The sequence below is a fragment of the Crinia signifera genome, chromosome 6 (genome assembly GCF_055691185.1).
Source record: "Crinia signifera chromosome 6, ASM5569118v1, whole genome shotgun sequence".
Lineage (NCBI taxonomy): Eukaryota > Metazoa > Chordata > Amphibia > Anura > Myobatrachidae > Crinia > Crinia signifera.
The window spans coordinates 214,530,657-214,558,177 of record NC_139222.1 but is presented as its reverse complement, the minus strand read 5'-3'; the positions used below and the strand labels follow the sequence as shown (position 1 = coordinate 214,558,177).

At 44.7% G+C, this 27,521-nt stretch overlaps 1 protein-coding gene across 1 annotated transcript in view; it reads right to left on the bottom strand.

Annotated features, from left to right (window-relative positions):
• NPLOC4 (NPL4 homolog, ubiquitin recognition factor) overlaps positions 1–27,521 on the bottom strand; it is an 86,517-nt gene that overhangs the window by 16,369 nt on the left and 42,627 nt on the right. Inside the window, exons 12-15 of the mRNA XM_083148781.1 lie at positions 20,262–20,422; positions 15,238–15,309; positions 12,628–12,723; positions 11,774–11,890 (exon numbers count right to left, since the gene is read on the bottom strand). Coding sequence (XP_083004907.1) covers positions 11,774–11,890; positions 12,628–12,723; positions 15,238–15,309; positions 20,262–20,422 — 446 coding nt within the window. The remainder of the gene's footprint in view (positions 1–11,773; positions 11,891–12,627; positions 12,724–15,237; positions 15,310–20,261; positions 20,423–27,521) is intronic.

Below are 27,521 nucleotides of genomic sequence, written 5' to 3'. Positions count from 1 at the left end.
ATAAAACATAGAAGTGTATAAACTCAACTACAGTATCCAAAGTAAACCTTGTTACAGATATAACTTTGCCTTGTAACCGCTAGTGTTCATTCTAGCACCCGCCAACTCGGAAAACCCAAGCAGGTCCTCTTCCCTGCCTGCTGTACTGCTTCTAGCACAGTGTGGTCTGTATATCAGCACTGATATGCAAACCAGACATGTGCTAGAAATACCACAGCAGACAGCGACATTCCAGGCAGGGAAGAGGAACTGCATGGGATTTAAAAGTTGGCGGGTGCGAGAATGAACACTAACCTCAGGTATACTAAAGGGCTTGATGACAAATGGGCAACTATGACTTAATTTAGCTATTTGCCTGCTTCCTTAGTTTACCTAGAGGAAGAAGGCAATATTAAAGCCCGGCCAGAAAGGAGATGCAATTTATCATGCAAGTCAAATAAATTATATTAATCATTTGATTTATACAACAATATGCATATTTCTTTACACATTTAAACTATATGGAATATTACGCTTTACTTATAATAAGGAGACTAAATATGGTCATTCTTGTTGTCTAACCATCAGTAATGAAGAAATAAAATATTTTTCTACTGCAATAAGAATACTTTTAGTGGTTGATTTAATTAGGTGCAAATCAAATGGAAGAATGTGATTTCAGATCGCACCTACATCAATTTTCATTTGCTTCCATAAATGTTTGCAAAAAATATCAATGATTTTGCTGCTATATTAATGGTATACATTATGACAAATATACACATACCCCTGCATTGTGCTTTAAAAATTGAATCCACCCCTTAAGATGCATCCATATTTCTATCATATTAATATAACATGTAGCAAAACAAAATGCTGCATGCTACATATAGGTGCACACAAAGTTAAATATGAAAATTAAAAGTATTTGTTTTACTCTTAAGGCAGCATCTTAAATGCAAGACCAAACAAGGTATGTGAGCTGGGTACACATGATACTGTAAGTCACAGATCAACACAATGATATTCTGTACAGTGAGAAGGCTAGGTATTGCTTTACATTAGTTTCTGCAAAAGATTGCGATTTGTTTTTGCAGTCACAGATTTTTTTAAATCTTACATTACAAAATGACTTTGTAGTCATAATACTCTATTAGCACTGTATTAATGATCTCTAGCATTAAAATCATTGTATTACGTTCTAAATACCAATCAGTGCGTATAATTTGTAGCAAGTTGCCCTATACATAATTGCATTGTAGTTGGTAGGTGTTCTATGATTGGTAAGGACAGCCAATATACTGTTACATTTCAAGTGTGAAAATGGATGTGAGCGAGTTGCTCATCTAAATGTCCATATTGTTCATGTAAATGAACATATGACAAAAAGAATGTCCAATAACATCTACAGCAGTGGTTCCCAACCTTTTTTTGAGTGAAGTGCAAGTGAGTGGTATGCGTTTCTCTGGGGTTTCTGCTAGTGCCTGTAGGAATAATGCCACTGCTTCTTCCACCTGTGTCAGCGTGGTGAAGATGAACCCGGATGTCTGAGGGCAGTGCGGGTAGCTCACAGTGGATTACCAGTTGGGCAAAAGCACGAGGATACACTGGTGACACTGCATACTGAGTTGGAAGTACGTGGCAACATATTCAAAAAGACTTGAGGCTGTAATTGCTGCCAAAGGTGTATCAACAAAAGTATTTAGAAAAGGCTGTGAATACTTATGGAAAAAGGGGCCAGGGGAAACGTATAAAGGAGAAATCCTAACACATTGGCAGGTCACAATAGCTTTAAAAAGAACGGCTTTGATTCATCCATGGAAGCAAACTCTGGATAAGGCTGCAATATTGGGAAACGCCAGCAGCTGGGAGCAGCTACTGTGGGGAAAATCATGAGTGGAAAGAGCCTGCAGCACCGAAACTATTTAAAAATATATATATATATATATATATATATATATATATATATATATATATATATATATATATATATATATATCCAGAATGCTTAATACAAAGCAGGGGCACTCACCAATTTTTGCTTCAGTCAGCAATTTTAATGCATAAAGTCAAAAGGAAGTCGACGTTTCAACCCTCAAGGGGCCTTTGTCAAGACATACAGATTAGCCATCAGCACAGCAGGCAGAGAAGGTGTATACTGACACATGCAACTATAGCCATATTTGTACCCTTTAGATTGCCATCATTGCTCACATCTGTGAGGCTCAATCAGCCATTGGTGGTGCAGTGAAACGCACACATAATCAACCCATATATCAGTGTCTACAGCCACAAATCCGTACTGTATAGCTCAATAGGCTTAGCGTTAGTAGGGGCACAATATAACATTGAAGAGAAGCGAAAACGAGCGTGTAAAAGCCGCTAATTACCTTGATACTTGAGTGCTGCAGCAGCATACAAACCGGATGTCCGTATGGTGACACGCATTCGGCTTCCGGTTTTTGCGTTCCAGCAGCAAGTCAGCTGGGACGCAAGGAAGCCGGGGAGAGGGGCTGGGCTACAGCTGACACGTAATGTGTGCGGGTGGATCACCGCATGTTAAAGCCTATTGGTAATCGCTAGGAGATACATATACAGAGCGGTGTAGTGTGGCAGAGAAGCACTGACGAATGGCTATACTAACTATCAAAACAGAACATGATGTATGCTATTTTTAAAGCAATGTTGGTTTACACCGGGGGCATATTATGGCTATTGATTACAATAAAATACATGTACACAAAGACTAAATAAAGGAAACTTATGAAAAAACATAAAGTCTAAGGAACATAAACTTAAAATCTAAGGAAAAATATAAGGAAAAATAAAGATCAGAATATGTTTGACCAGTGGTTATTAAACTAAATGAACATCACTTTATATTCACTGCTTCATTGGAGAAATACGCTGAGGTGATTATATTCATTTAGACCCTTTGGGTCAATTGTATTTAGGCGATTGATCCACCTTGCTTCAAGTTTTTTTAGTTGGAGTTCACGGTTACCGCCCCTTGGGTTTTTCTGAACACGGTCGATGATCATACATCTTAGGCTGGACACTTGATGCCTAGCTTGCATAAAATGCCTCGCGACAGGCTTATCAGAACTACCGGCCAGGAGTGCCGCTTTGATCGAGGTTCTATGGTTAGCCATGCGTTCACGAAAACAGCGGGTGGTGAGTCCTGTATAATACAGTCCGCATGGACATATCAAAATATAGATCACGTGGTCCATAGTACAAATCAACTTCTTATTGATACGGATTTTTTGGCCACTGTGTGGGTGGGCAAATGTTGCACCGGCCATCATTGACCTGCACGTAGTGCATGTAGGGCACTTGAAGCAGCCCTTCTTTCCAGAGGTCAGCCAGGTAGGTGTCTTCAATGACGGATTCATCATTGGCCTCATCAGCATCTGTCGGATGTTGGGGCCCCGTCTATAGGCATTCATGGGTGGCACTTTCTGGTCTAATGCAAGAGCCGGATCCGATCCAACAATTGGCCACAGTTTTTTATATATCGACTGTGTGAGTCCAGACTGATGGTCGTAGGTGCTGACATGGACCATTCTTTTTACTTTGGCGGCTGGCTGTGACTGTGTTGGAGCCTCAAATTTCTTTATGGCTTTCTTGAGACAACGGTCAACACTAGTTGGTGAGTGCCCCCTCTCTAGGAATCTTAGACGCATTTCCTCCAATTGGGTAACTGCGTTGTCCTTAGAGGAATTTATCCGGAGGACTCGCAAGAATTGCGAGATTGGTAGACTCTCCTTGGTTGGCGCTGGATGTTGGCTATTGGCGTGTAAGAGAGTGTTTCGGTCAGTCTCTTTCTTGAACAATGTTGAACCGAGTTTAGACCCCTCTCTATATAGCCTTACATCTAAAAACTCGATAGAGTCACATTTGATATTGTAGGTGAATTTTACAGGCTCATTTAAGTTATTCAGGTAATCGATCATCTCAATAAATTCACATTCAGTGCCAGACCACAAGATAAATATATCGTCGATATATCGGTAAAAACGGAGTAGTTTGTGGCCAAATCTGGGATATATGTGGGTTGTTTCGAACGCCGCCATGTAAAGGTTAGCGTATGATGGCGCTATATTCGAACCCATGGCGGTCCCATTTCTCTGCTCAAAGTACTCCGCTCCATACATGAAAAAGTTTTTCGTCAAAATTAGCTGTACCAGACTAAGCAGGAATTCAACTGGTGGGTGTGTGTGTCCTGCCTGGACTAAACTGTCTCTCAGAGTGTCAATCCCCTGCTGATGTGGGATTATGGTGTATAATGATTGTACATCCATCGTGCACAACCACACATCAGCAGGTAGATTGTCGACACACAGTACCTTATCCAAAAAGTCCCCCGTGTCCTTGAGGTAGCTCGGGACCACCTTCACGAGGGGCTGGAGAAATTGGTCAACGAAGACTGCAAGCGGCTGGAGGAGTGAACCCATGGCGGAGATGATAGGTCGCCCTGGTGGGTCCTCCAGCCGCTTGTGGATCTTCGGTAGCATGTATATGATGGGACAGATGGGGTGATCGACCGACAGATAAAGCATAGTTTTTTTATCAATCCATCCCGCATTCAGTCCCATGGTCAGCAGGTCATCTACAAGAATCTTGGTAGTTCTTGTGGGATTTTGTTTAAGGTGGACATAGGTATGTATATCATCAAGTTGCCTCCGAACTTCCAAGTCATATTTGGCCCAGTCTTGAAGCACAATCGCCCCGCCTTTGTCGGCGGGGCGGATGACAATGTTGGTGTTATTTTTAAGTGACTGGAGAGCCTGCCTTTCGGTTACTGATAAATTAAAGTATTTGGGCTTAATGACACCCATCTGGCTCTTTTCACTTTGGGCCATTCTAGAAAATGTGCCTATACTGGCGTTTCTAGAAACCGGATCGTAGGTGCTGGGTCTGGTAAGTTGGTTGGTATACAACATTTCGTCATTAGAGTTATGAAATTGTTCTCTAAGACGCAGCTTACGGCAGAATTTGTAGTGATCTACCGACCACTCAAACTGGTCATGCGAGGTGGTCGGTATAAAGGAAAGGCCATATGAGAGGACCTTCCGCTCACTCTCACTGAGCATATGGGTTGACAAATTAAAGATCATGTCGGTTTCTTCTTGTCTCTTGGGTATCTTACCCTTCCACCCACCCCTCCTTTGGTGGCTCCTGCAGCGTTTCCTGGCTGGTATGGCGGGTGATTGGATTGGCCCTGACCTAAAAAAGGTTGTCGCCTTCTAGAAGAGCTATCGGATGTGTCCCCCTCAGAGGAGGTGACAGTATCAAAAAATTGTTGTTGCCTCGGACGGCGTGGCCTTGGCGGGCGACGGCCCCGATTTTCAGAGGAGTCTCCTGTAAGCCACCTGTATACCTGGTGATTTTTATAATCACTGTTGACGGTGTCAAGTTTTTTCCGTTTAAATTGTACCAGGTCCTGGTGGTAGGTGTCGACTTGATTTTTTAACTTATCCAGCCACGCCTCACTTTTATCGGCTGTTAACTTTTTCAAATGTAGCGTTTTGAAGCTCTCTAGTTCGGTTCTAACCTTTTTAAGGTCGTTGCCAACCTCTTCAATGACAAGTAATAGTAGGTCCGCGGAGCACTTGTTGAGTACTCCGCACCACCTCGAACAAAAAGCGGGATTATTACGGCCCAAGGTTGGGACGTTGTGAACCCTGAAACCTCTAGGGATCTTTTTATTGCGATGATATTCGCTAAGGAACTGCCCATGTAATAACAGGTCAGTCTCGCGTTTACGTAGGCGCAGTAATTTATGATAAAGATCGCTAGAGGTCTCAGCAGGCAGGTCATGAAATTCTATCTGCTCAAAGTAAATCTTATCTGCATCGTCATCTGTGAGTGAGATGAATGTATTCTGTGCAGATGCCAGAAGAACTTCATCAACAATATTAGCTCCAAATTGCGTCATAATCAGTCATATGTGAAAAATGTTATCCACAAACACAATTTAAAGAAAAAAAGAGGAAAAAATCTCTTAAAGAGAAAATATATAATCTATTCACATAGATGTGACCAGGCACTGAATGTGATACATATACCTATAACCACTGGTCAGATAGAAACACAACATATAAGGACATAGTAAAATATACTGAACTGTCCAATAAGGTCCATGTATCAGTATAGTCAGCCTGATGTAGCCAAAATCAAATATTTAAATTTGTAGATTATAGTGGCAAATATTCAATGGGTGCAGGGCAGATGGATTCAATCCTGCTGGATCCACAATACTTAGGCGTAGGGTCCTGCACTCACATCCAGAAGAGTTGATTAGCAGGGGTGCACCACTAAGGCAGTCCAGTTCAAACAGCCAAATACATCCAGAATGCTTAATACAAAGCAGGGGCACTCACCAATTTTTGCTTCAGTCAGCAATTTTAATGCATAAAGTCAAAAGGAAGTCGACGTTTCAACCCTCAAGGGGCCTTTGTCAAGACATACAGATTAGCCATCAGCACAGCAGGCAGAGAAGGTGTATACTGACACATGCAACTATAGCCATATTTGTACCCTTTAGATTGCCATCATTGCTCACATCTGTGAGGCTCAATCAGCCATTGGTGGTGCAGTGAAACGCACACATAATCAACCCATATATCAGTGTCTACAGCCACAAATCCGTACTGTATAGCTCAATAGGCTTAGCGTTAGTAGGGGCACAATATAACATTGAAGAGAAGCGAAAACGAGCGTGTAAAAGCCGCTAATTACCTTGATACTTGAGTGCTGCAGCAGCATACAAACCGGATGTCCGTATGGTGACACGCATTCGGCTTCCGGTTTTTGCGTTCCAGCAGCAAGTCAGCTGGGACGCAAGGAAGCCGGGGAGAGGGGCTGGGCTACAGCTGACACGTAATGTGTGCGGGTGGATCACCGCATGTTAAAGCCTATTGGTAATCGCTAGGAGATACATATACAGAGCGGTGTAGTGTGGCAGAGAAGCACTGACGAATGGCTATACTAACTATCAAAACAGAACATGATGTATGCTATTTTTAAAGCAATGTTGGTTTACACCGGGGGCATATTATGGCTATTGATTACAATAAAATACATGTACACAAAGACTAAATAAAGGAAACTTATGAAAAAACATAAAGTCTAAGGAACATAAACTTAAAATCTAAGGAAAAATATAAGGAAAAATAAAGATCAGAATATGTTTGACCAGTGGTTATTAAACTAAATGAACAGTTCAGTATATTTTACTATGTCCTTATATGTTGTGTTTCTATCTGACCAGTGGTTATAGGTATATGTATCACATTCAGTGCCTGGTCACATCTATGTGAATAGATTATATATTTTCTCTTTAAGAGATTTTTTCCTCTTTTTTTCTTTAAATTGTGTTTGTGGATAACATTTTTCACATATGACTGATTATGACGCAATTTGGAGCTAATATTGTTGATGAAGTTCTTCTGGCATCTGCACAGAATACATTCATCTCACTCACAGATGACGATGCAGATAAGATTTACTTTGAGCAGATAGAATTTCATGACCTGCCTGCTGAGACCTCTAGCGATCTTTATCATAAATTACTGCGCCTACGTAAACGCGAGACTGACCTGTTATTACATGGGCAGTTCCTTAGCGAATATCATCGCAATAAAAAGATCCCTAGAGGTTTCAGGGTTCACAACGTCCCAACCTTGGGCCGTAATAATCCCGCTTTTTGTTCGAGGTGGTGCGGAGTACTCAACAAGTGCTCCGCGGACCTACTATTACTTGTCATTGAAGAGGTTGGCAACGACCTTAAAAAGGTTAGAACCGAACTAGAGAGCTTCAAAACGCTACATTTGAAAAAGTTAACAGCCGATAAAAGTGAGGCGTGGCTGGATAAGTTAAAAAATCAAGTCGACACCTACCACCAGGACCTGGTACAATTTAAACGGAAAAAACTTGACACCGTCAACAGTGATTATAAAAATCACCAGGTATACAGGTGGCTTACAGGAGACTCCTCTGAAAATCGGGGCCGTCGCCCGCCAAGGCCACGCCGTCCGAGGCAACAACAATTTTTTGATACTGTCACCTCCTCTGAGGGGGACACATCCGATAGCTCTTCTAGAAGGCGACAACCTTTTTTAGGTCAGGGCCAATCCAATCACCCGCCATACCAGCCAGGAAACGCTGCAGGAGCCACCAAAGGAGGGGTGGGTGGAAGGGTAAGATACCCAAGAGACAAGAAGAAACCGACATGATCTTTAATTTGTCAACCCATATGCTCAGTGAGAGTGAGCGGAAGGTCCTCTCATATGGCCTTTCCTTTATACCGACCACCTCGCATGACCAGTTTGAGTGGTCGGTAGATCACTACAAATTCTGCCGTAAGCTGCGTCTTAGAGAACAATTTCATAACTCTAATGACGAAATGTTGTATACCAACCAACTTACCAGACCCAGCACCTACGATCCGGTTTCTAGAAACGCCAGTATAGGCACATTTTCTAGAATGGCCCAAAGTGAAAAGAGCCAGATGGGTGTCATTAAGCCCAAATACTTTAATTTATCAGTAACCGAAAGGCAGGCTCTCCAGTCACTTAAAAATAACACCAACATTGTCATCCGCCCCGCCGACAAAGGCGGGGCGATTGTGCTTCAAGACTGGGCCAAATATGACTTGGAAGTTCGGAGGCAACTTGATGATATACATACCTATGTCCACCTTAAACAAAATCCCACAAGAACTACCAAGATTCTTGTAGATGACCTGCTGACCATGGGACTGAATGCGGGATGGATTGATAAAAAAACTATGCTTTATCTGTCGGTCGATCACCCCATCTGTCCCATCATATACATGCTACCGAAGATCCACAAGCGGCTGGAGGACCCACCAGGGCGACCTATCATCTCCGCCATGGGTTCACTCCTCCAGCCGCTTGCAGTCTTCGTTGACCAATTTCTCCAGCCCCTCGTGAAGGTGGTCCCGAGCTACCTCAAGGACACGGGGGACTTTTTGGATAAGGTACTGTGTGTCGACAATCTACCTGCTGATGTGTGGTTGTGCACGATGGATGTACAATCATTATACACCATAATCCCACATCAGCAGGGGATTGACACTCTGAGAGACAGTTTAGTCCAGGCAGGACACACACACCCACCAGTTGAATTCCTGCTTAGTCTGGTACAGCTAATTTTGACGAAAAACTTTTTCATGTATGGAGCGGAGTACTTTGAGCAGAGAAATGGGACCGCCATGGGTTCGAATATAGCGCCATCATACGCTAACCTTTACATGGCGGCGTTCGAAACAACCCACATATATCCCAGATTTGGCCACAAACTACTCCGTTTTTACCGATATATCGACGATATATTTATCTTGTGGTCTGGCACTGAATGTGAATTTATTGAGATGATCGATTACCTGAATAACTTAAATGAGCCTGTAAAATTCACCTACAATATCAAATGTGACTCTATCGAGTTTTTAGATGTAAGGCTATATAGAGAGGGGTCTAAACTCGGTTCAACATTGTTCAAGAAAGAGACTGACCGAAACACTCTCTTACACGCCAATAGCCAACATCCAGCGCCAACCAAGGAGAGTCTACCAATCTCGCAATTCTTGCGAGTCCTCCGGATAAATTCCTCTAAGGACAACGCAGTTACCCAATTGGAGGAAATGCGTCTAAGATTCCTAGAGAGGGGGCACTCACCAACTAGTGTTGACCGTTGTCTCAAGAAAGCCATAAAGAAATTTGAGGCTCCAACACAGTCACAGCCAGCCGCCAAAGTAAAAAGAATGGTCCATGTCAGCACCTACGACCATCAGTCTGGACTCACACAGTCGATATATAAAAAACTGTGGCCAATTGTTGGATCGGATCCGGCTCTTGCATTAGACCAGAAAGTGCCACCCATGAATGCCTATAGACGGGGCCCCAACATCCGACAGATGCTGATGAGGCCAATGATGAATCCGTCATTGAAGACACCTACCTGGCTGACCTCTGGAAAGAAGGGCTGCTTCAAGTGCCCTACATGCACTACGTGCAGGTCAATGATGGCCGGTGCAACATTTGCCCACCCACACAGTGGCCAAAAAATCCGTATCAATAAGAAGTTGATTTGTACTATGGACCACGTGATCTATATTTTGATATGTCCATGCGGACTGTATTATACAGGACTCACCACCCGCTGTTTTCGTGAACGCATGGCTAACCATAGAACCTCGATCAAAGCGGCACTCCTGGCCGGTAGTTCTGATAAGCCTGTCGCGAGGCATTTTATGCAAGCTAGGCATCAAGTGTCCAGCCTAAGATGTATGATCATCGACCGTGTTCAGAAAAACCCAAGGGGCGGTAACCGTGAACTCCAACTAAAAAAACTTGAAGCAAGGTGGATCAATCGCCTAAATACAATTGACCCAAAGGGTCTAAATGAATATAATCACCTCAGCGTATTTCTCCAATGAAGCAGTGAATATAAAGTGATGTTCATTTAGTTTAATAACCACTGGTCAAACATATTCTGATCTTTATTTTTCCTTATATTTTTCCTTAGATTTTAAGTTTATGTTCCTTAGACTTTATGTTTTTTCATAAGTTTCCTTTATTTAGTCTTTGTGTACATGTATTTTATTGTAATCAATAGCCATAATATGCCCCCGGTGTAAACCAACATTGCTTTAAAAATAGCATACATCATGTTCTGTTTTGATAGTTAGTATAGCCATTCGTCAGTGCTTCTCTGCCACACTACACCGCTCTGTATATGTATCTCCTAGCGATTACCAATAGGCTTTAACATGCGGTGATCCACCCGCACACATTACGTGTCAGCTGTAGCCCAGCCCCTCTCCCCGGCTTCCTTGCGTCCCAGCTGACTTGCTGCTGGAACGCAAAAACCGGAAGCCGAATGCGTGTCACCATACGGACATCCGGTTTGTATGCTGCTGCAGCACTCAAGTATCAAGGTAATTAGCGGCTTTTACACGCTCGTTTTCGCTTCTCTTCAATGTTATATTGTGCCCCTACTAACGCTAAGCCTATTGAGCTATACAGTACGGATTTGTGGCTGTAGACACTGATATATGGGTTGATTATGTGTGCGTTTCACTGCACCACCAATGGCTGATTGAGCCTCACAGATGTGAGCAATGATGGCAATCTAAAGGGTACAAATATGGCTATAGTTGCATGTGTCAGTATACACCTTCTCTGCCTGCTGTGCTGATGGCTAATCTGTATGTCTTGACAAAGGCCCCTTGAGGGTTGAAACGTCGACTTCCTTTTGACTTTATGCATTAAAATTGCTGACTGAAGCAAAAATTGGTGAGTGCCCCTGCTTTGTATTAAGCATTCTGGATGTATTTGGCTGTTTGAACTGGACTGCCTTAGTGGTGCACCCCTGCTAATCAACTCTTCTGGATGTGAGTGCAGGACCCTACGCCTATATATATATATATATATAGTTTGGCCAAAGGTATATGGATACAGTTATGCAGGAGTGTTGAAGCCAACCAACTTACATATCCATTCAGTCGATTTCTTTGTTTTTATTAAATTTAAAATAAATAAAAAAAAAAATCTCTCCAAAAGTTCTTTCACGTAATTATGGGGTATTGTGTGTAGAACTTTGATGGGTGGAAATTAATTTACTCTATTTTGGAATAAGTTGCAAGTACTGTACATTGTGACTGTTAAGCCAGAATAGCATCCCTCTGCATTACTGTATTCCTCCTGCACATTGCTATACTCTCAATGAGTAATAATTCCGGTTCCTGAAGAACATGAGTGCTTACCTGTAGTGGCATCACCTCATTGGTGACTAAGAAGAGGAGTAAGTGAAAATCGGAGATGATCTCAAGGAAGATGGAAGATGGATTCTGGGAAAGGTATGTGGCCAAACTATGGAAGTCCTGTGTGCCAGAGAGAGAGACATATATTACAATTAAAACAGAATATTCTGGTAGAGGTACTAATGTACTATACCAATTACTTTGTCTTAGAAAAGGTCACTTTCACAAGAATAATAAAGGATAACCCTATCCCCAAAAAAAGAAAACACACACTGGAGTTCTTTTTCAAGAGTTTTGCAGCATTGTCAATTTTCCTCCCCTGTGAGCTTCTTCACTATTTGAGAGCACAGACATGGGGTGAGATTTAATAGAATGAGAGATTCAGAAAGTGAGAGATTTGGGAAGAAATCTCCAGGTTTTTTTTTTTTTTAAAGCGGCAATCATTTACACTGCTAAACCAGTTTGATTTTGAAGTGTAAATGATTGCCGCTTTAAAAAAACTGGAGATTTTTTCCCAAATCTCTCACTTTCTGAATCTCTCATCCTATTAAATCTCACCCAAGGGGTCTGGACAACGGAGCTAGAAGATTGAAAAACCCAAGCCCGGGCAGAAGAGAGGACATTGCAGGTTTTGCATCACCACAGGACCAGGGAGTGCAGAGAAATGTTTTTGTTTTCATTTTAATACAGAATTCCATCACAAACAAAATGTTACATGCATTTATACATTTTCTGATGTCTGAAATTTATTTTTGACTTGTCCTCTGTTTATTTTGTAACAACTTTTTTCATCTATTGAATAAAAATGGTTACAAAATAACAAAATGTTACTCTTTAAATAGACATCTTCATCTTACCTGAGTCTCACCCAGGGCTTCTCTGTTTTCAATGGGAAATAAGTTGGAGGAGGTGGAGAAAGTATATACAGGATCTTTTGGGAATGTGGTGGTGATCTATAACAGAATCAGATATCAGCAATCAACTCTCATAAGATTTTAGACATCATTCAGTATATTATTTTGGGAAGGATTCACCTTTACCCTTATAGTATTCAAACTTTGGTAGGGAAAAAAAAACTCTTTGACTTGGGGCAGACGTTACATTAGAGGTATAATGTAACATTATATGTCTATAGTTGTTGCGAGATTAGATTTATATGATTGGTGCAGGGTACACCCTAATAGTACCATTATTTAGCTACAAAACATCTGGAAAGCTTCACAGTGCTTCACATTTTCGACATTTTGTTATGTTACAGACTTATTCTAAAATGGTATAAATTAAAAATTCTACATATAATATCCCATAGTGACAAGGCGAAAAGTTTTTGGAAGACTTTTGAAATGTATTAAAAATATAAAAAACTAACAATTCACATGTACATCAGTATTCACAGCCTTTGCCATGAAGCTCAGAATTGAGCTTAGGTGCATCCGGTTCCCTCTGGTCATCCTTGAGATGTTCCTACAAGCTTATTTGTGGTAAATTCAGCTAATTGGACATGATTTGAAAAAGTAACACACCTGTCTATATAAGGTTCCACACTTGACAGTGCATGTCAGAGCACAAACCAAGCATGAAGTCAAAGGAATTGTCTGTAGACCTCAGAGAGACAGGATTGTTTTGAGGCACAAATCTGGGTAAGGGTACAGAAAAAAATATTTGCTGCTTTGAAGCTCCCAATGAGCAAAGTCCGGAACCACCATGACCACCAATGGAAGAAGTCCGGAACCATCACCAAGACTCTTCCTATTGCGGGCCAGCAATCTAAACTGAGCAATAGGGAGAGAAGGGTCCAAGTCAGGAAGGTGACCAAGAACCAGATGGTCACTCTGTCAGAGCTACAGGATTCCTCTGTGGAGAGAGAAGAACCATATCTGTCGCAATCCACCAATCAGGCCTGTATGGTAGAGTGGCCAGATGGAAGCCAAGTCTTCAAAAAAAGGCACATGGCAGCCAGGTTTCCAATATGCACCTGAAGGACTCTCAGACCATAAGAAACAAAATTCTCTGGTCTGATGAGACAAAGAATGAACTCTTTGGCATGAATGCCAGGCACTGCACATTACCAGTACAATACCATCCTTACAGTGAAAAATGGTGGTGGTGTTTAGGTTGCCATACATCTACAGATTGTCAGATTGGGCTGGTTGGAACAAAATCCTGGTAATATCTGAATGACAGTTTTTGGCAGTTTTCCAGCAATTCAAAGCAAATGGTCAACTGTCATTTGCTTTCATCCATTACCAGGATTTTGTTCCAACTAGCCCAATCTGACAATCGATCTGTAGCTGTATGGCCAGCTTTAGTCTTTCAGCAGGACAATGACCCTAAACACACAGCCAAGCTATCACAGGAGTGGCTTCAAGAAAACTCTGTGAATGTCCTTGAGTTGCCCAGACTTGAATCCGATTGAACATCTCTGGATAGATATGAAAATGGCTGTGCTCCAACGCTTCCCATCCAACCTGATGGAGCTTGAGAGGTGCTTCAAAGAGAAATGGTGAAAAACTGCCCAAAAATAGGTGTGCCAAGCTTGTGGCATCATATACAAAAAAGACTTGTGGCTGTATTTGCTCATAAAGGTACACTAACAAAGTATTGAGCAAAGGCTGTGAATACTTACGTACGCAATTTAAATTTGAAAAAATCTCCCCAAATTTTTTTCATGTTGTGGTATTGCATATAAAAAATTTGTAGGAAAAAAATGAATTTATCCCATTGTGGAATAAGGCTGAATCATAAAAAAAATTGGAAAAAGTAAAGCGCTGTGAATTCTTTCCGGATGCACTGAACGTACAATGGTTATCGCAATGTTTACTAATTAAGAGGGGGAACCTGTGCGCTTTTCTATCACCTTCTCTAAAACCTTAAAGTACTTCATAAGAAGACAACAGTAGTTGGTGAATGCCTTAACCTACAATAAAGTCAGTTATCAATGTAGCTTTAACTCCTGTGGAAGACATAGATAGTGTTCATTCTAGCACTCGCCATCTTTGAAAATCCATGAAGTTCCTCTTCCCTGCCTGGGGTGTTGCTGTCTGCTGTAGTGCTTCTAGCACAGTGTGGTCTGTATATCAGCACTGACCTGCAAACCAGACCTGTGCTAGAAACACCACAGCAGACAGCGACACCCCAGGCAGGGAACAGGAACTGCATGGGTTTTCAAAGATGGCGGGTGCTAGAATGAACACTACATCGATATATTGTTATAGTAACTATGACTTAAATGATGCTCAACTACAATAAGAGTAATATAAAATTATGATGTATAAAGTAGAACCAATTAAAATAGAGAGATAGAAAATAATGCTATTTAACAATGTATATATTGAGACATTTATACAGCTGATATTATGTAGTATTTGTCCGTGTATTGTAGAAAATATTATTTGGTTGGCGAGTCTCTTTACCAGCGATCCTCCATCAATTATATACATATTACACTTACTAGAGCAAATACTCACATCAATGATCAAATACTCAACAGGTAGAGGTCGTGCCAATTGGGTAATTTCATTGCCAAATTTGTCAATATCCTGTAATAGATTAAAAAAAAGTCACCATGAGCCCCTACAGCTTATCAACAACACTGGGAATGAAATATTTGTGCATGTTTAACAGACTAATTCAATATTATGCTACTATAGGATAAGAACAAATCACCTGAACCCTGTTAGATATTTGCTGTCATTTTCAAGTTCCTAGAAAAATGAAAACTATAGTATGATCTAAATCTGTTGTGAAGTTTATTATGCATTCAGCAGTAACTAATACAGGGTGAGTATCCCTTATCCGAATTATTCCGAAAACCATACATTCCAGAAAGTGAAAAAAATAATTTTTTTTGCTAAAAACTTACTGTGGGTATTTGTAACAGCACTACTGAGGATATGATATGTAACTGGCCCTAAATATGTGCAAAAAAATTACTGCTTGGCCTTCACATGCAGTGCCTGAGCTAGAACACAAACTTTGTTTCATGTTTTTGAAAACTTGTTTTTTGAACAAATAAAATATATTTGTGTGTATTTCATGTGTTGATGTGTGTATACAACATAAATGTAAGATACCTCAATATACACCATAGAAATATAAAAATATTCCAAAATATGGAATAATCCATTATCCAAAATTCTCCTGGTCCCGAGCATTTTGGATAAGGGATACTCAACCTGTAACAATATCCCTTTTCCATCACAAATTGTGGGGTAGGGGGCCCCCTTTACCCTTCTTGAACCCCCGACTTGACTGGGGAGACCTCTGGTGTCCACAGCCCTGGACGCACTGCTATACCTCCTCATTGCTTCAAGGGAAATGTGAACTTTGTTTATGACAAATTATACTTGATAGACTCCAGTCCTGGGTCCTCTTTCTGTCTGGGTTGGATTCATGGGTCACCTGTTTAAAGGAACATTTTCCGCAGAGGCACAACCTGGGTTATCACAGCAATAATCCAGGTTTTAGTGGCAGGGGAAAAGGGTTACAAATTGCTACTGTAGGCTCTCCGTTGTTACAGGGTTCTAAACAGTCTTGTAAATTAATAGTTACAGTTCAGCGCCGGGGATCGTCTAAATACCGCCGGCAGATAGGCGCTCCATCTGACTGGGACGTGCGAGCATCTCACACGCACGCTTGTCCCAGTTTCTTGGCAGCGGGAGACGGCCAGGGTTAGACAGGGGGAGCGGGGGGGGGGGGGGGGACAGGATGCGCAAGCACCACGTGCGCGCGTCCCCTTATGGGGGCTGGAGGTTGGTGACCACAGAAGGTCCACAGCGCTTAGGTCGACACAAGAAAAAAAGGTCAATATGACTAGGTTCAACATGATCAAAAGGTCGACACAAGCATTAGGCCGACATGATGTTTTGACTTTTTTTTTTGTCCCAAATGTCGACATGGTCACCGGTGCCCCACTATACTCGGCACACTATTCTATTCTCCCTCCATGCCCTAGTGGATGGAAGGGCATGAGATACAGCCGATCGGCACATGCCGGCTCATAAAAAAAAAAAAAGTGAAAAAATCATGTCTGCTGACCTTTCCATTGTTGACCTTTTCAACCTGTCCACCTTCAGTGGTCGACCCAATGCATGTCTACCTTAATAGTGTCGACCTAAAGACCGTATACCGTGCAAAATGATTCTAGAGATCAGTATAGCAATATCTGTGTACGGTCAGACAAAACCAGAACTTTTCAAATTGACGACTGGGAACTAGACAAGCCCTTCTAGAATAAATAAGACAAAGCTGGATATTGGTATACCAAAACAAATCCGGACAACATTGAATACCTCCCATAACAAGGTACACGTGACTATGCAGCTATGATCTGAGATATGAGAACATATGGTCTGCAGCTGGGCCATGTATTACCTCTTCCATCAGGAAAAAACAGATATGCATAAATGAAAAATATTAGTCTGACTTTGACAGTGACAGCTATGAATGCTAGGTTATTACACAAGATGGGTTCGAGTATGAGTAGAAGCCAGCGTGTTTTCAAGGAACATGACCAGTTGGATACAGCTTGAAGAAAATAGCCTGGACAAAGTTCAGAGAATTTATTTTATTTTTAGGATGAGAAGGCACTGGCATCAGCTACAGAAGGAAGAGGAGGAAACAGAAGCAGATGTGAAAAAAAGAAAGAAAAAAATCCTGACTTTAAGCGATAGAGACAATGTGGAGAATACTGGCTGTTGGAAGGATGGATGGATGGAGAATCAAACACCCCCCAATAAAATAAAAAAAACACACATTTATAAATATCAGGCACTTATAAGCATTAGATCACAAGATCACATTATTTAGAGGTGGTTCACTTCATGTCCGAAGTATCTTACCATGGATGTGGTATAACACACCGACAGTCGGGATTCCGACAGTCATGAGCCCGATGTCGGAATCCCGACTGCACAGCGGGGGGAGCGCTTGCCACGCTGCGGGAACAGTGGCTTGCAGCACTCGCCACCTATTTTATTCTCCCTTTATGGAGGTCGTCCAAGAAATGACTATACATGTTCTGCTAAACAATAAACTGGCTAAATTGTGCTTGGCATGGGGATCTCAGAAGTCTGTCACTTGTGTCTCTGTGGTACCTTCCTCTGCGGTTGGATCTACTGTACCAGGGGCCTGTGTCTACATCCAGATCTTCAGAGGGTGGCTTAGATGGGATGGCTGTTGAGAAGTTGGTCTTGAAAGCTAGAGGATTTACAGACGTTTGTATCCATTCAAATACCAACTCTCCAGACTCTTGGCCTTCCTGTAGTCAGAAGTCTCAGCCCATCAGTGTCATTTGGTGGTTTAAGCATTTTTGCGGGGGCAGCTCCAAATTTAGCCCCCTTAGATCCTCCCCAGTTCTTAGTTTTCCACCAGGACTGTGCTCTAAACTGTACTTCACTTTCTTCCCAAGGTAGTCTCTAAGAGTTCAGACCGGTTTGTTAGGCTGCGTGTAATCAAAAGCATAGCAAACAGGTAAATGCTGCCCGCCCAAATACCACCCCCCCCCCCCGGTGCCTGAATCCCCTCACTAGCATGGAAGCGGCTATGTATGCCAACACATCCTCTTGCATGTTGCCAAACAAAAGGGTGAGAAATCATGGACGCTGACCAAATGATTTTTCTCCCTTTCGGTAATATAAGTCAGTCTAGACTGACTTTTATTCCTGACACTATCAGCCGAATTCGAGGCGGGCCCTGATGTCATGTGATGCCAGCGCCTGCCCCGTGCAGGCATTGCCACACCTGCATTCTCAGGGGAATGCCCAGCGTTTTTATGGGGACACTCATAAAACGCTGGGCGTTTCCCTGCAGCCACCCCCTACCCGGATTTCCCAGAGAGCAAACGGCTCAGAGAATATGAAACTTGCCAAAGCCATTCGCTTCCAGGGGCTTGCATGTGAAAACTCAGAACATCGCGGATTTGAATTCAGGCCCAAACAAACTGGTGTGAATTGGCCTCTAAATGTCCTATTAATCAGGAAATTGTGGTTACCTCTGTTTTCTCCTGATTACACAGACTCTGGTGCCTTTCTGGTCACCCTCGATGTAGTCCCAGGGTTCACAAAAACGTGCTATAGCGCATATTTTACTCTAAATCTGTCACCAGGGACTCAGCTTCTCAAACTGAAGGGGTCCCAGAGGATGCTCTGTGCTGCAGCTGTGAGCCACCCATGGGCTAATTCCTGCAGCAGCCTCCGGGACCCAATCATTGTGCAGCGGCTGCCCAGCAGCCAATCACTAGTGGCTTGTTTTACAGGTTGCCGCGCCCTGTCCGTTAATATAACTTCTAAAGCCATGTGTCCTCCTGCTGCCACCCGCCACGCTGTGTGCAGTCCGCTGCTGAGAGTGGCGGGGACGGGACTGGATGTGGCTGTAACAGCTGACATATGCTATCAGCAGAAGAGGAGAGCACTGTGTCAGCTATTCCAGCTGCATCACATCCCCCTGCCTACTCTGCTGAGTGTCAGCTCAGCAGCCTGGGCAACGAGCATAAAATGCCCCCTCCTAGGGCAACAAGCATAAAATCCCAGGGATCCACTATTTTTTGGGGGTTTGCGCGGTCACATAGTCTGGTCATGGTGTATTTATGTTCAACTCACTTTACGCAAAACTGGTTCCATATTCATGGTTTATGAAGTCTACAAACGCAGCTCCGGCAGTTGGCTGTATGATGCCAGGCCTGTCTGTTGGCTGGGAAGCCAGATCCAGTATCCGTCCATTCCCATTCCACGCAGTTGGTTGGGGCTTCTTTTGTGGTCTGTCATGGGGCTTCTGCAGAGCAGCTTTGCAGGGGAGCTACTTGGTCTTCTGCCCACCTTCAATAAATTCTATCATCCAACATCTTCACCTTTTCAGCATTTAGATGTCGGGTTCTCAGTGTAGCTCAGGAGTGTTTGCACGTCAAAAAGGAACAGCTTTGGGACCTGCCACCGTGCGCACCCTCGTGTTCCTTCCTAATGCCGTTTGGTTTCTTTCTTATTCCGGCAGTATTAGGCACCGTTTTTTTTGTGCCTTAAAGTCAGTGTGTGAGTTCTGGCTGCTTTCCTCTCCATTTCATTTCTTTCAGCTTGTTTATTAAAACTGACAAGTTTGGGGCAGGCAGGGTACATGGGAGGAAGAGCCTCGGCTACACTCAAAGAACTTAAATTCTTGGTGCCCCGAGTCTCCTGCTCACCATAACACATGACCCTAGTGTCCACCAGGCCTCAGAAAAAAGGATTTGACAAGCAAGATAAAAATCCTGTTGTTAGTCTTGTTTATGCCTATTCTATCCTGTGGGGCTTAGTTTGGAAAATAATTTCCCTGCACGATGGGGAAAGACATTCAACACGGTGCATTAGTGATTTTATTCCAATGCTAAACTGCTGTGAGTTTCTATATTCACCTAAGATACAGTGTCTGTTACACTCTACTTCTCACCATGATCCAGTATCCCCAATGAATTCAGAGCAAAGTAGTACATTTTAGTAATATGATCTGACATAGGACTGACCTTATAAAAGACATCAGGTACATATTGCTCACTGCTTGACTCTTTGGCATAGCCTAGCTCTGGAGCATCTTTACAGGGCAAGAGGCACTCATCTCGTACAAGTGCCATACACTGATTTGACACTTGGTAGCCCTCAAAGTGCACCTGGTTATCAGGTCCTCCTAAGGCAGAAAAACAACAGAGGTATGAGTAGAAACAAAAGACATATTGGCTAACAGGTAAAAGAATTACAGGACTATACAGCTGATGTCTTAGCCTCCATGTATTGGAGAACAAAAATCATATTCAGATCAATTCAAAGAAAGTATTTAGTGGGTATCCAATTATCTGCAAACACACCCAAATAGCAAAAAACACTCTTATTTGGTCACCTGGGAAAATAAACCTCTCTCATGAAAAACACACAGTACCCACCTGTGTACAGATTTCAGGGAATTTGGTTTTGCCTATCTGAAACAAGTAAAACAAAATTCCAGATAAGCCGCGGCACTGGCTGGCTAATTGGATAGCCCCAGGAAACAGAGATTTATGTCTTACCTGTTAAATCTCTTTCTTCGAGGAAGTCAGGGGCCACAGGGATAACAGTTAAGGAGTGAGGTCACGACCAATCCAGCACCAGAAAGGTTAAAAACTTCTGGCTGTGTGGAGACAGCCCCTGGCTTCTCACCTCCTATACCCCGCCTCCCAGGCTAGTTACTTCCAGTTTTTTCCCAAGCCAGGCAGGAGACAAGATAGAAGGAAGAGAAACCCATACAGAAACACATTCAACTAATATATGTGTGTGTGTGGTTGCTCAATAGAGAAACCATAACATGTGTAAACACCCTCAACCGAGGAATTTTTAACTAAGTTCACTCAACGGAGTAACTCTGAATGTTAATACCATGAAGCAGGCGCGGCAGGGAGGAATCCCTGTGGCCCCTGACGTCCTCGAAGAAAGAGATTTAACAGGTAAGACATAAATCTCAGGTTTCTTCTGCGGTAGACATCAGGGGCCCCAGGGATAACAGTGGGACGTCCTAAAGCAGCCACCTATGGGTGGGTACGTGCCTGGGCCGCAGGCAATACACTCCGGCCAAATGCCGAGTCTTGTGAGGTAAACGTATCAAACGCATAGAAGCGTAAGAAAGTATGAGGAGACGACCAAGTCGCCGCCTTGCAAAGTTGCTCTGCTGTCGCACCACCCCTAACAGTCCAAGACGCACCCACAGATCTCGTGAAATGAGCCCGGACCCCCGTTGGAACCGGGAGGGCGGCACCCAAGTAAGCTTGTTTGATGACAGACCTTAGCCACCGGGCAATGGTCTGCTTTGTAGCAGGCCAACCTCTTTTTTGAAATCCATAGAGGACAAAGAGAGAGTTAGATTTCCTAAGTGTTTTAGTACGGCGCACATAGATACGTAACGCACGCACTACATCTAGGAACCGCTGTTCAGGAGAAGCATCCGGCCTACGAAAGGCCGGGACTACTATCTCCTGATTAACGTGAAATTTGGACACCACCTTGGGAAGGTGTGAAGGGACGGTTCGAAGAACTGCCCTGTCAGGGTGGAAAACCAGGAGAGGAGACTGACAGGACAGAGCCGATAAGTCTGAAACCCTCCTGGCCGAAGCAATGGCCAGCAGAAAAAACGTTTTCCATGTAAGCCAAGATAGATCCACTGATCGCAATGGTTCAAAAGGGGGGCCCTGTAGAGCCTTAAGAACCAGAGAAAGATCCCATGGAGCAACCGGTGGGACAAATGGAGGTTGGATTCGCAAGACCCCCTGCAAGAAAGTGCGGACGTCCTGCAACAATGCCAGCCTCCTGCGAAATAGAATAGACAAGGCCGACACCTGCACCTTTAGTGAGGACAGTCGAAGGCCAGCCTCTAAACCTTTTTGCAGAAAGGACAGAATTCGAGACAAACTATAGGTTTTTGGGTTAAACTGGCGGAAGCTACACCAGGAAAAGTAAGCCCACCAGATGCAAAGATAAGCACCAGCCGAAGAAGGCCTACGAGCTCTGAGCATAGTCGAAATCACCCGTGAATTAAAGCCTTTAGCTTTTAACAAGGCGGTCTCAACAGCCACCCAGTTAAAGACAACCACTGCAGATCGGGATGGAGGCACGGCCCTTGCGAGAGCAGATCCGGCCACAGAGGTAGCCGGATTGGAGGGGCCACTGACAGGGCCTGCAGATCTGCAGATCTGAGAACCAGATCCTCTGAGGCCAATGAGGGGCCACCAAGATCAACGTGCCCCCTTCTGCCTTCAATTTGCGAAGAACTCGGAGAAGGAGCGAAAATGGGGGAAAGGCATACATGAGAGCGAACGGCCACTGGGCTGACAAAGCGTCTACCATGCAAGCGCCCGGATCTCGAGACCTTACAGGGTGACCTGGTGATTGTGGCGTGATGCCATCAGATCTACCTCCGGTCTGCCCCACCGGTCCACCAACATCTGGAACGCTTTCGGATGGAGGGTCCATTCGCCGGCATCCAGAGTCTGACGACTCAAGAAGTCCGCCTCCCAATTGAGGAGGCCCGGAATGAAGATTGCCGATAATGCTGGGATCTTGTACAAGAGGCCTCCGCCATAGCTGCCCGACTCCGAGTGCCACCCTGGTGGTTGATATAAGCCACCGTCGTCGCATTGTCCGACTGGACCTGCACCGGGTGACCTTGAAGCCAAGGCTCCACCTGGCAGAGAGCTAGTAAGACTGCCCTCAGTTCGAGAATGTTGATGGATAGCCTGGATTCCTGTGGAGCCCAAAGCCCCTGAAAAGATTTCTGACATGTGACTGCTCCGCAACCACGGAGACTGGCATCTTTGGTGAGGAGAGTCCACCTGTGAATCCAAAATGGCCTCCCTTCCATGAGGTTCTGATCTAGAAGCCACCATGATAGGGAGCTCTGTGCTGCCGGAGACAAGACAATCAGGTGTGATCGTATGTTGAAGTATGACCCCGACCATTTCCTTAGAATTTCCCACTGTAATGGGCGAGAGTGGAACTGTGCGTTCTCTGCCATGTCGAAGGTCGAGACCATGAAGCCCAGCACCCTCATGCAGGCATGGATTGAGACACATCTGAGCGAGAGAAGATGTTGAACCCGGGACTGTAGGGCCTTGCGGCGGACCTCCGGCAAGTAAATCCGCTGATTTACTGTGTCCAACAGGGCCCCTAGATGAATCATGGATTGAGTAGGGACCATGGATGACTTTGGCCAATTGATTATCCAGCCGTGGCGTTCCAGGACCGCCACAACTTTGGTCAAGTGTGCCTCGAGAACCTGAGGCGACTGTGCCAGGATCAACAGATCGTCCAGGTATGGGAGAATCCGGACACCCTGGTGGCGAAGAGCACTGCACATCACTGCCATGACCTTCGTAAACACCCTGGGAGCTGTGGCGAGGCCGAAAGGTAGTGCCTGAAATTGAAAATGACGGCCCTGCAGCGCAAACCTGAGGAACCGCCAGTGTTCTTGTTTGATGGGTACATGCAGATATGCATCTTGTATGTCGAGGGATGCCATGTAGTCCCCTGGTTGCAACGCCAGCACAATGGACCGCAAGGTCTCCATCTTGAACTTCGGGACCCGGAGGAATTGGTTAAGCCTCTTTAGATTTAAAATGGGACGGAAGGTCCCATTGGGCTTCCGCAACAAGAAAAGACTGGCGTAGAAACCTGTGCCTTGTTGCGACACTGGAACGGGGGCTATGACACCTGCGGACAGTAGTTTTTGTATGGCCTGTTCCAGGGCTACGCGCTTTTCCAAGTCCTTGGGAGAACTTGTTGAAAAGAACGAGCTTGGTGGTCGACGGCGAAAGGTTATAGAATAGCCTTTTGAGACTACATCTGTCTGTCGTGGATTCCAGCCACATGTCCGAAAACCGAAGCAGGCGACCACCGTCATGCCGAGGGCTTATCCTCGGGTTTGTGTTCAGGACGTCTAGTGGGCCACGGACGTTTTCCCCTGGCCTTAGAGGGCTTTGCGGGTTGGGCCTGAGTGCTTGTGAACGCCGGGCGAGGACGTGGAGCCGGAGTGCATGGCAGGAAAGCCGCCTTTGAGGCAGCCACCGTGGCCACGATTTTGTCCAACTCTGATCCAAACAATAAAGAAGCCCACAAAGGGTAATGCCTCTAGAGTTTGTTTGGAATCAGCATCCGCTTTCCAAGAGCGAAGCCACAGGGATCGCCGTGCCGCCACTGCAGAGGCGAACGCTCTTGAGGTAAGAGTGGCTGCATCTAATGCAGCCTCCCCCAAATATAGTACAGCCTGATGCATGTCAAGGAGAGGAAACATGTCATCTACACTATCTCCCTCAGTAATAATATTAGTGAGAAGAGAAATCCATTTCACCATGGCCTTCGCCACCCAGGCAGATGCCAGGGTAGGCCGCGCAACCGCCCCAGCAGTTGTAAAAATAAGCTTAAGAAAGTTCTCCAACTTTCTGTCAGCAGGATCTTTAAGAGAGGCGGTTGGAATGGGTAAAGTACTGGAACGCACAATCTTAGCGATATGTGCATCCACTTTGGGAGCAGTCTCCCAGCGAACTCTATCCTCTGGAGGGAGCGGGTACAAGGAATTAAACCGCTTAGGGAGTGGAAACCTCCTATTTGGTAAAACCCAGGCCTCCCCAAGGACATCCTCTAGCTCAGAAGACTCAGGGAACACTGACCGCGTCTGCTTGGGACGCTTAAAAGATGGGCCCACAGACTGTGCGGGTTCAGAAACATCCTGTAAATTTAAAACGTCTCTAACAGCAATTACCAGAGCCCCTACATCGACACGTGCTTTTATGTCGCATTTAGAGGTGTCATCAGCATCTGCGTCGACTCTGTCGTCAACCAGCTGATCCTCATCAGTATCATCTGCATCAGTGTCCTGATGGGGGAGGGTAGAAGGAATCTCCACACCCCGGGGCTTATGGTTTTTACCCTTTAAAGAGGCACGGATGCCCTGAACTGAGTCTGCCAAAGCACGCGCCCATGCAGGCTCCTCGGGGGGGGGGCACATGGCCGAGACACGGATGGTCCCAGCTGCAGGGATGGTGCAGAAGAGAGCTTGTCTATTAACTACGACATGACCTGGGTAAGCTGGGCCCAAGCAGGTTCCTGTGAGGAAGCTGCCACAGGGGGCTGCGCATGCGTCTTTATACATTGTAAGCATAACCCCTCTACAAGCTGGGGTACGCCCGCTCTGCAACGCGTGCAGGACACCAATACAGGGGCCCATGTGTCGTCACCACTTTCCTCTGACATTGTACAAGAGGCAGCTGACTAACATTTAACACAATATACTTTCTGACAGGCAGTGATAGTGCTAAGACAATATGAGACACAGCACACAAACAGAGCATACAATGCAAAATAAAAAATCTGGCACTGGGCTCCGCAAAGCACAAAGGCTGGCAGGAGCATAAATTACTGTAACCTGGTGTCCTTGAAGGAGAGGTACAGGGTGGATTTGCCCAGATGGCCCAGCCGTGAAGAGATGGAACTCCAGACTTGCAGAGAGCTCTCTGTGTCCTTCCCACACATGCAGCAGGCAGGCAGGCAGGAAGAGATCAGGGCTGGAAACCACGTGGGTACATCCTAGCTCCTGTCTCCGGGGGAGGGGCTGTGTGAGGAGAGGCTCCCTCCCCCTACTAGCAAATGGCCGCCGGGATTATATGACTCATGTGGCGCCGGTAAAATGGCGGGGATCCGGCGCTTGCCGGGCGGCCCCGCGTACCGACGCCACTGCCCATACTCAAAAGTCTCCCTGGTGGTCCAGCGGGACAGAGTGCTCAACACTATGAAAGGCGGCGGTTCTGCCGCTTGCTAGTGCAGCCCGGCGATCCCCCTTCGCCGGGCTGCTCAGCCGCCATTATGATGCCAGCCGACACCCCCGCAGTGGGAGCCACGTGGGTGGTGTGCGGCTGCCGGGTCCGGAGCGCAGTGCAGGGGTCTAAAAGACTCCGGGTCAGTGTAAAATAAGAGAAAAAAGTAAAAACAAAGTTTATGCTGCTAAAAGCAGCACCTTTCAAAATGCGTGTTGGCTCCTGCCAGCACAATAACAACTGGAAGTAACTAGCCTGGGAGCCGGGGTATAGGAGGTGAGAAGCCAGGGGCTGTCTCCACACAGCCAGAAGTTTTTAACCTTTCTGGTGCAGGATTGGTCGTGACCTCACTCCTTAACCCACTGTTATCCCTGTGGCCCCTGACGTCTACCGCAGAAGAAAAACAGTTACTGGCGGTCAATGATTGCGGTTAATTGGATACCTCCTAAATGTTGAAATGTCCCTCAGTGATAAATACTTCTTGCAATCTAAAACAAGCATATCTTACTGTATTGGACGAACAATAGCAAAGCGGTCAGCATGAAACCTTACAGCACTGGTTCTATTTCAGGGTCCTATAAATGTGTGGAATTTAAATATTCTTCTCTGGCTTTATGAGGTTCATTAAGGGGGTTATTCTAGTTCATTCTTTCTGACAAAATCCTTCTTAGATGGACAAAACCATGTGCACTGCGGGTGGGGCAGATGTAACTTGTGCAGAGAGAATTAGATTTGGGTGGGGTTTTTCTTCAAAGTGAGATCTATATTGCAGTGTAAAATAAAGCATTCAGTATTTTCCCTGCACAGAAACAAAATAACTCACCCAAATCTAATTCTATCTGCACATGTTACATCTGCCCCCCTGCAGTGCACGTGGTTTTGTCCATCTAAGAAGTATTTTGTCAAAAAGAATGAACTAGAATAAACCCCTAAGAGAGAGTGTTCGCCTAGACCAGGGGTGGGGAATCTTTTTTGTGCCAAGCGCCATTTGTATGGGGAAAAAATCCTTCGGGGGCCATATGTAAAAAAAATTCTTACAAATTGTCCTGCTGCAGCCACCCCACACTCTGGCGGCTGCCGCTGAATAGGACTGACAGTCTCCAGCTGCTTATGATTAATGCTGTGTACACACGGTCCGAATTCCTTTCCGATGTTGACGATAGTCAACATCGGATCGGCATCAGATCGGAATCGGATGCAGATCGCAAGGGTTTTAACCCTTGCGATCCCGATCCGATCCAGATGCGCGTTCACGTATCGGAAGCCAGAAAGTCTTGGCTGCCTTGTCTATATAGTGCAGATCTGCACTATATAGTCAAGATAGGATGCAAATCGGATGTGCCTTAAGATCCTATCCACGATCCTATCTGATCGGATCGTGGATAGGATCTTAAGGCACATCTACCGTGTGTACACACCATAAGAGGAATCTCATGAGAACTACCGCCCTCTTGT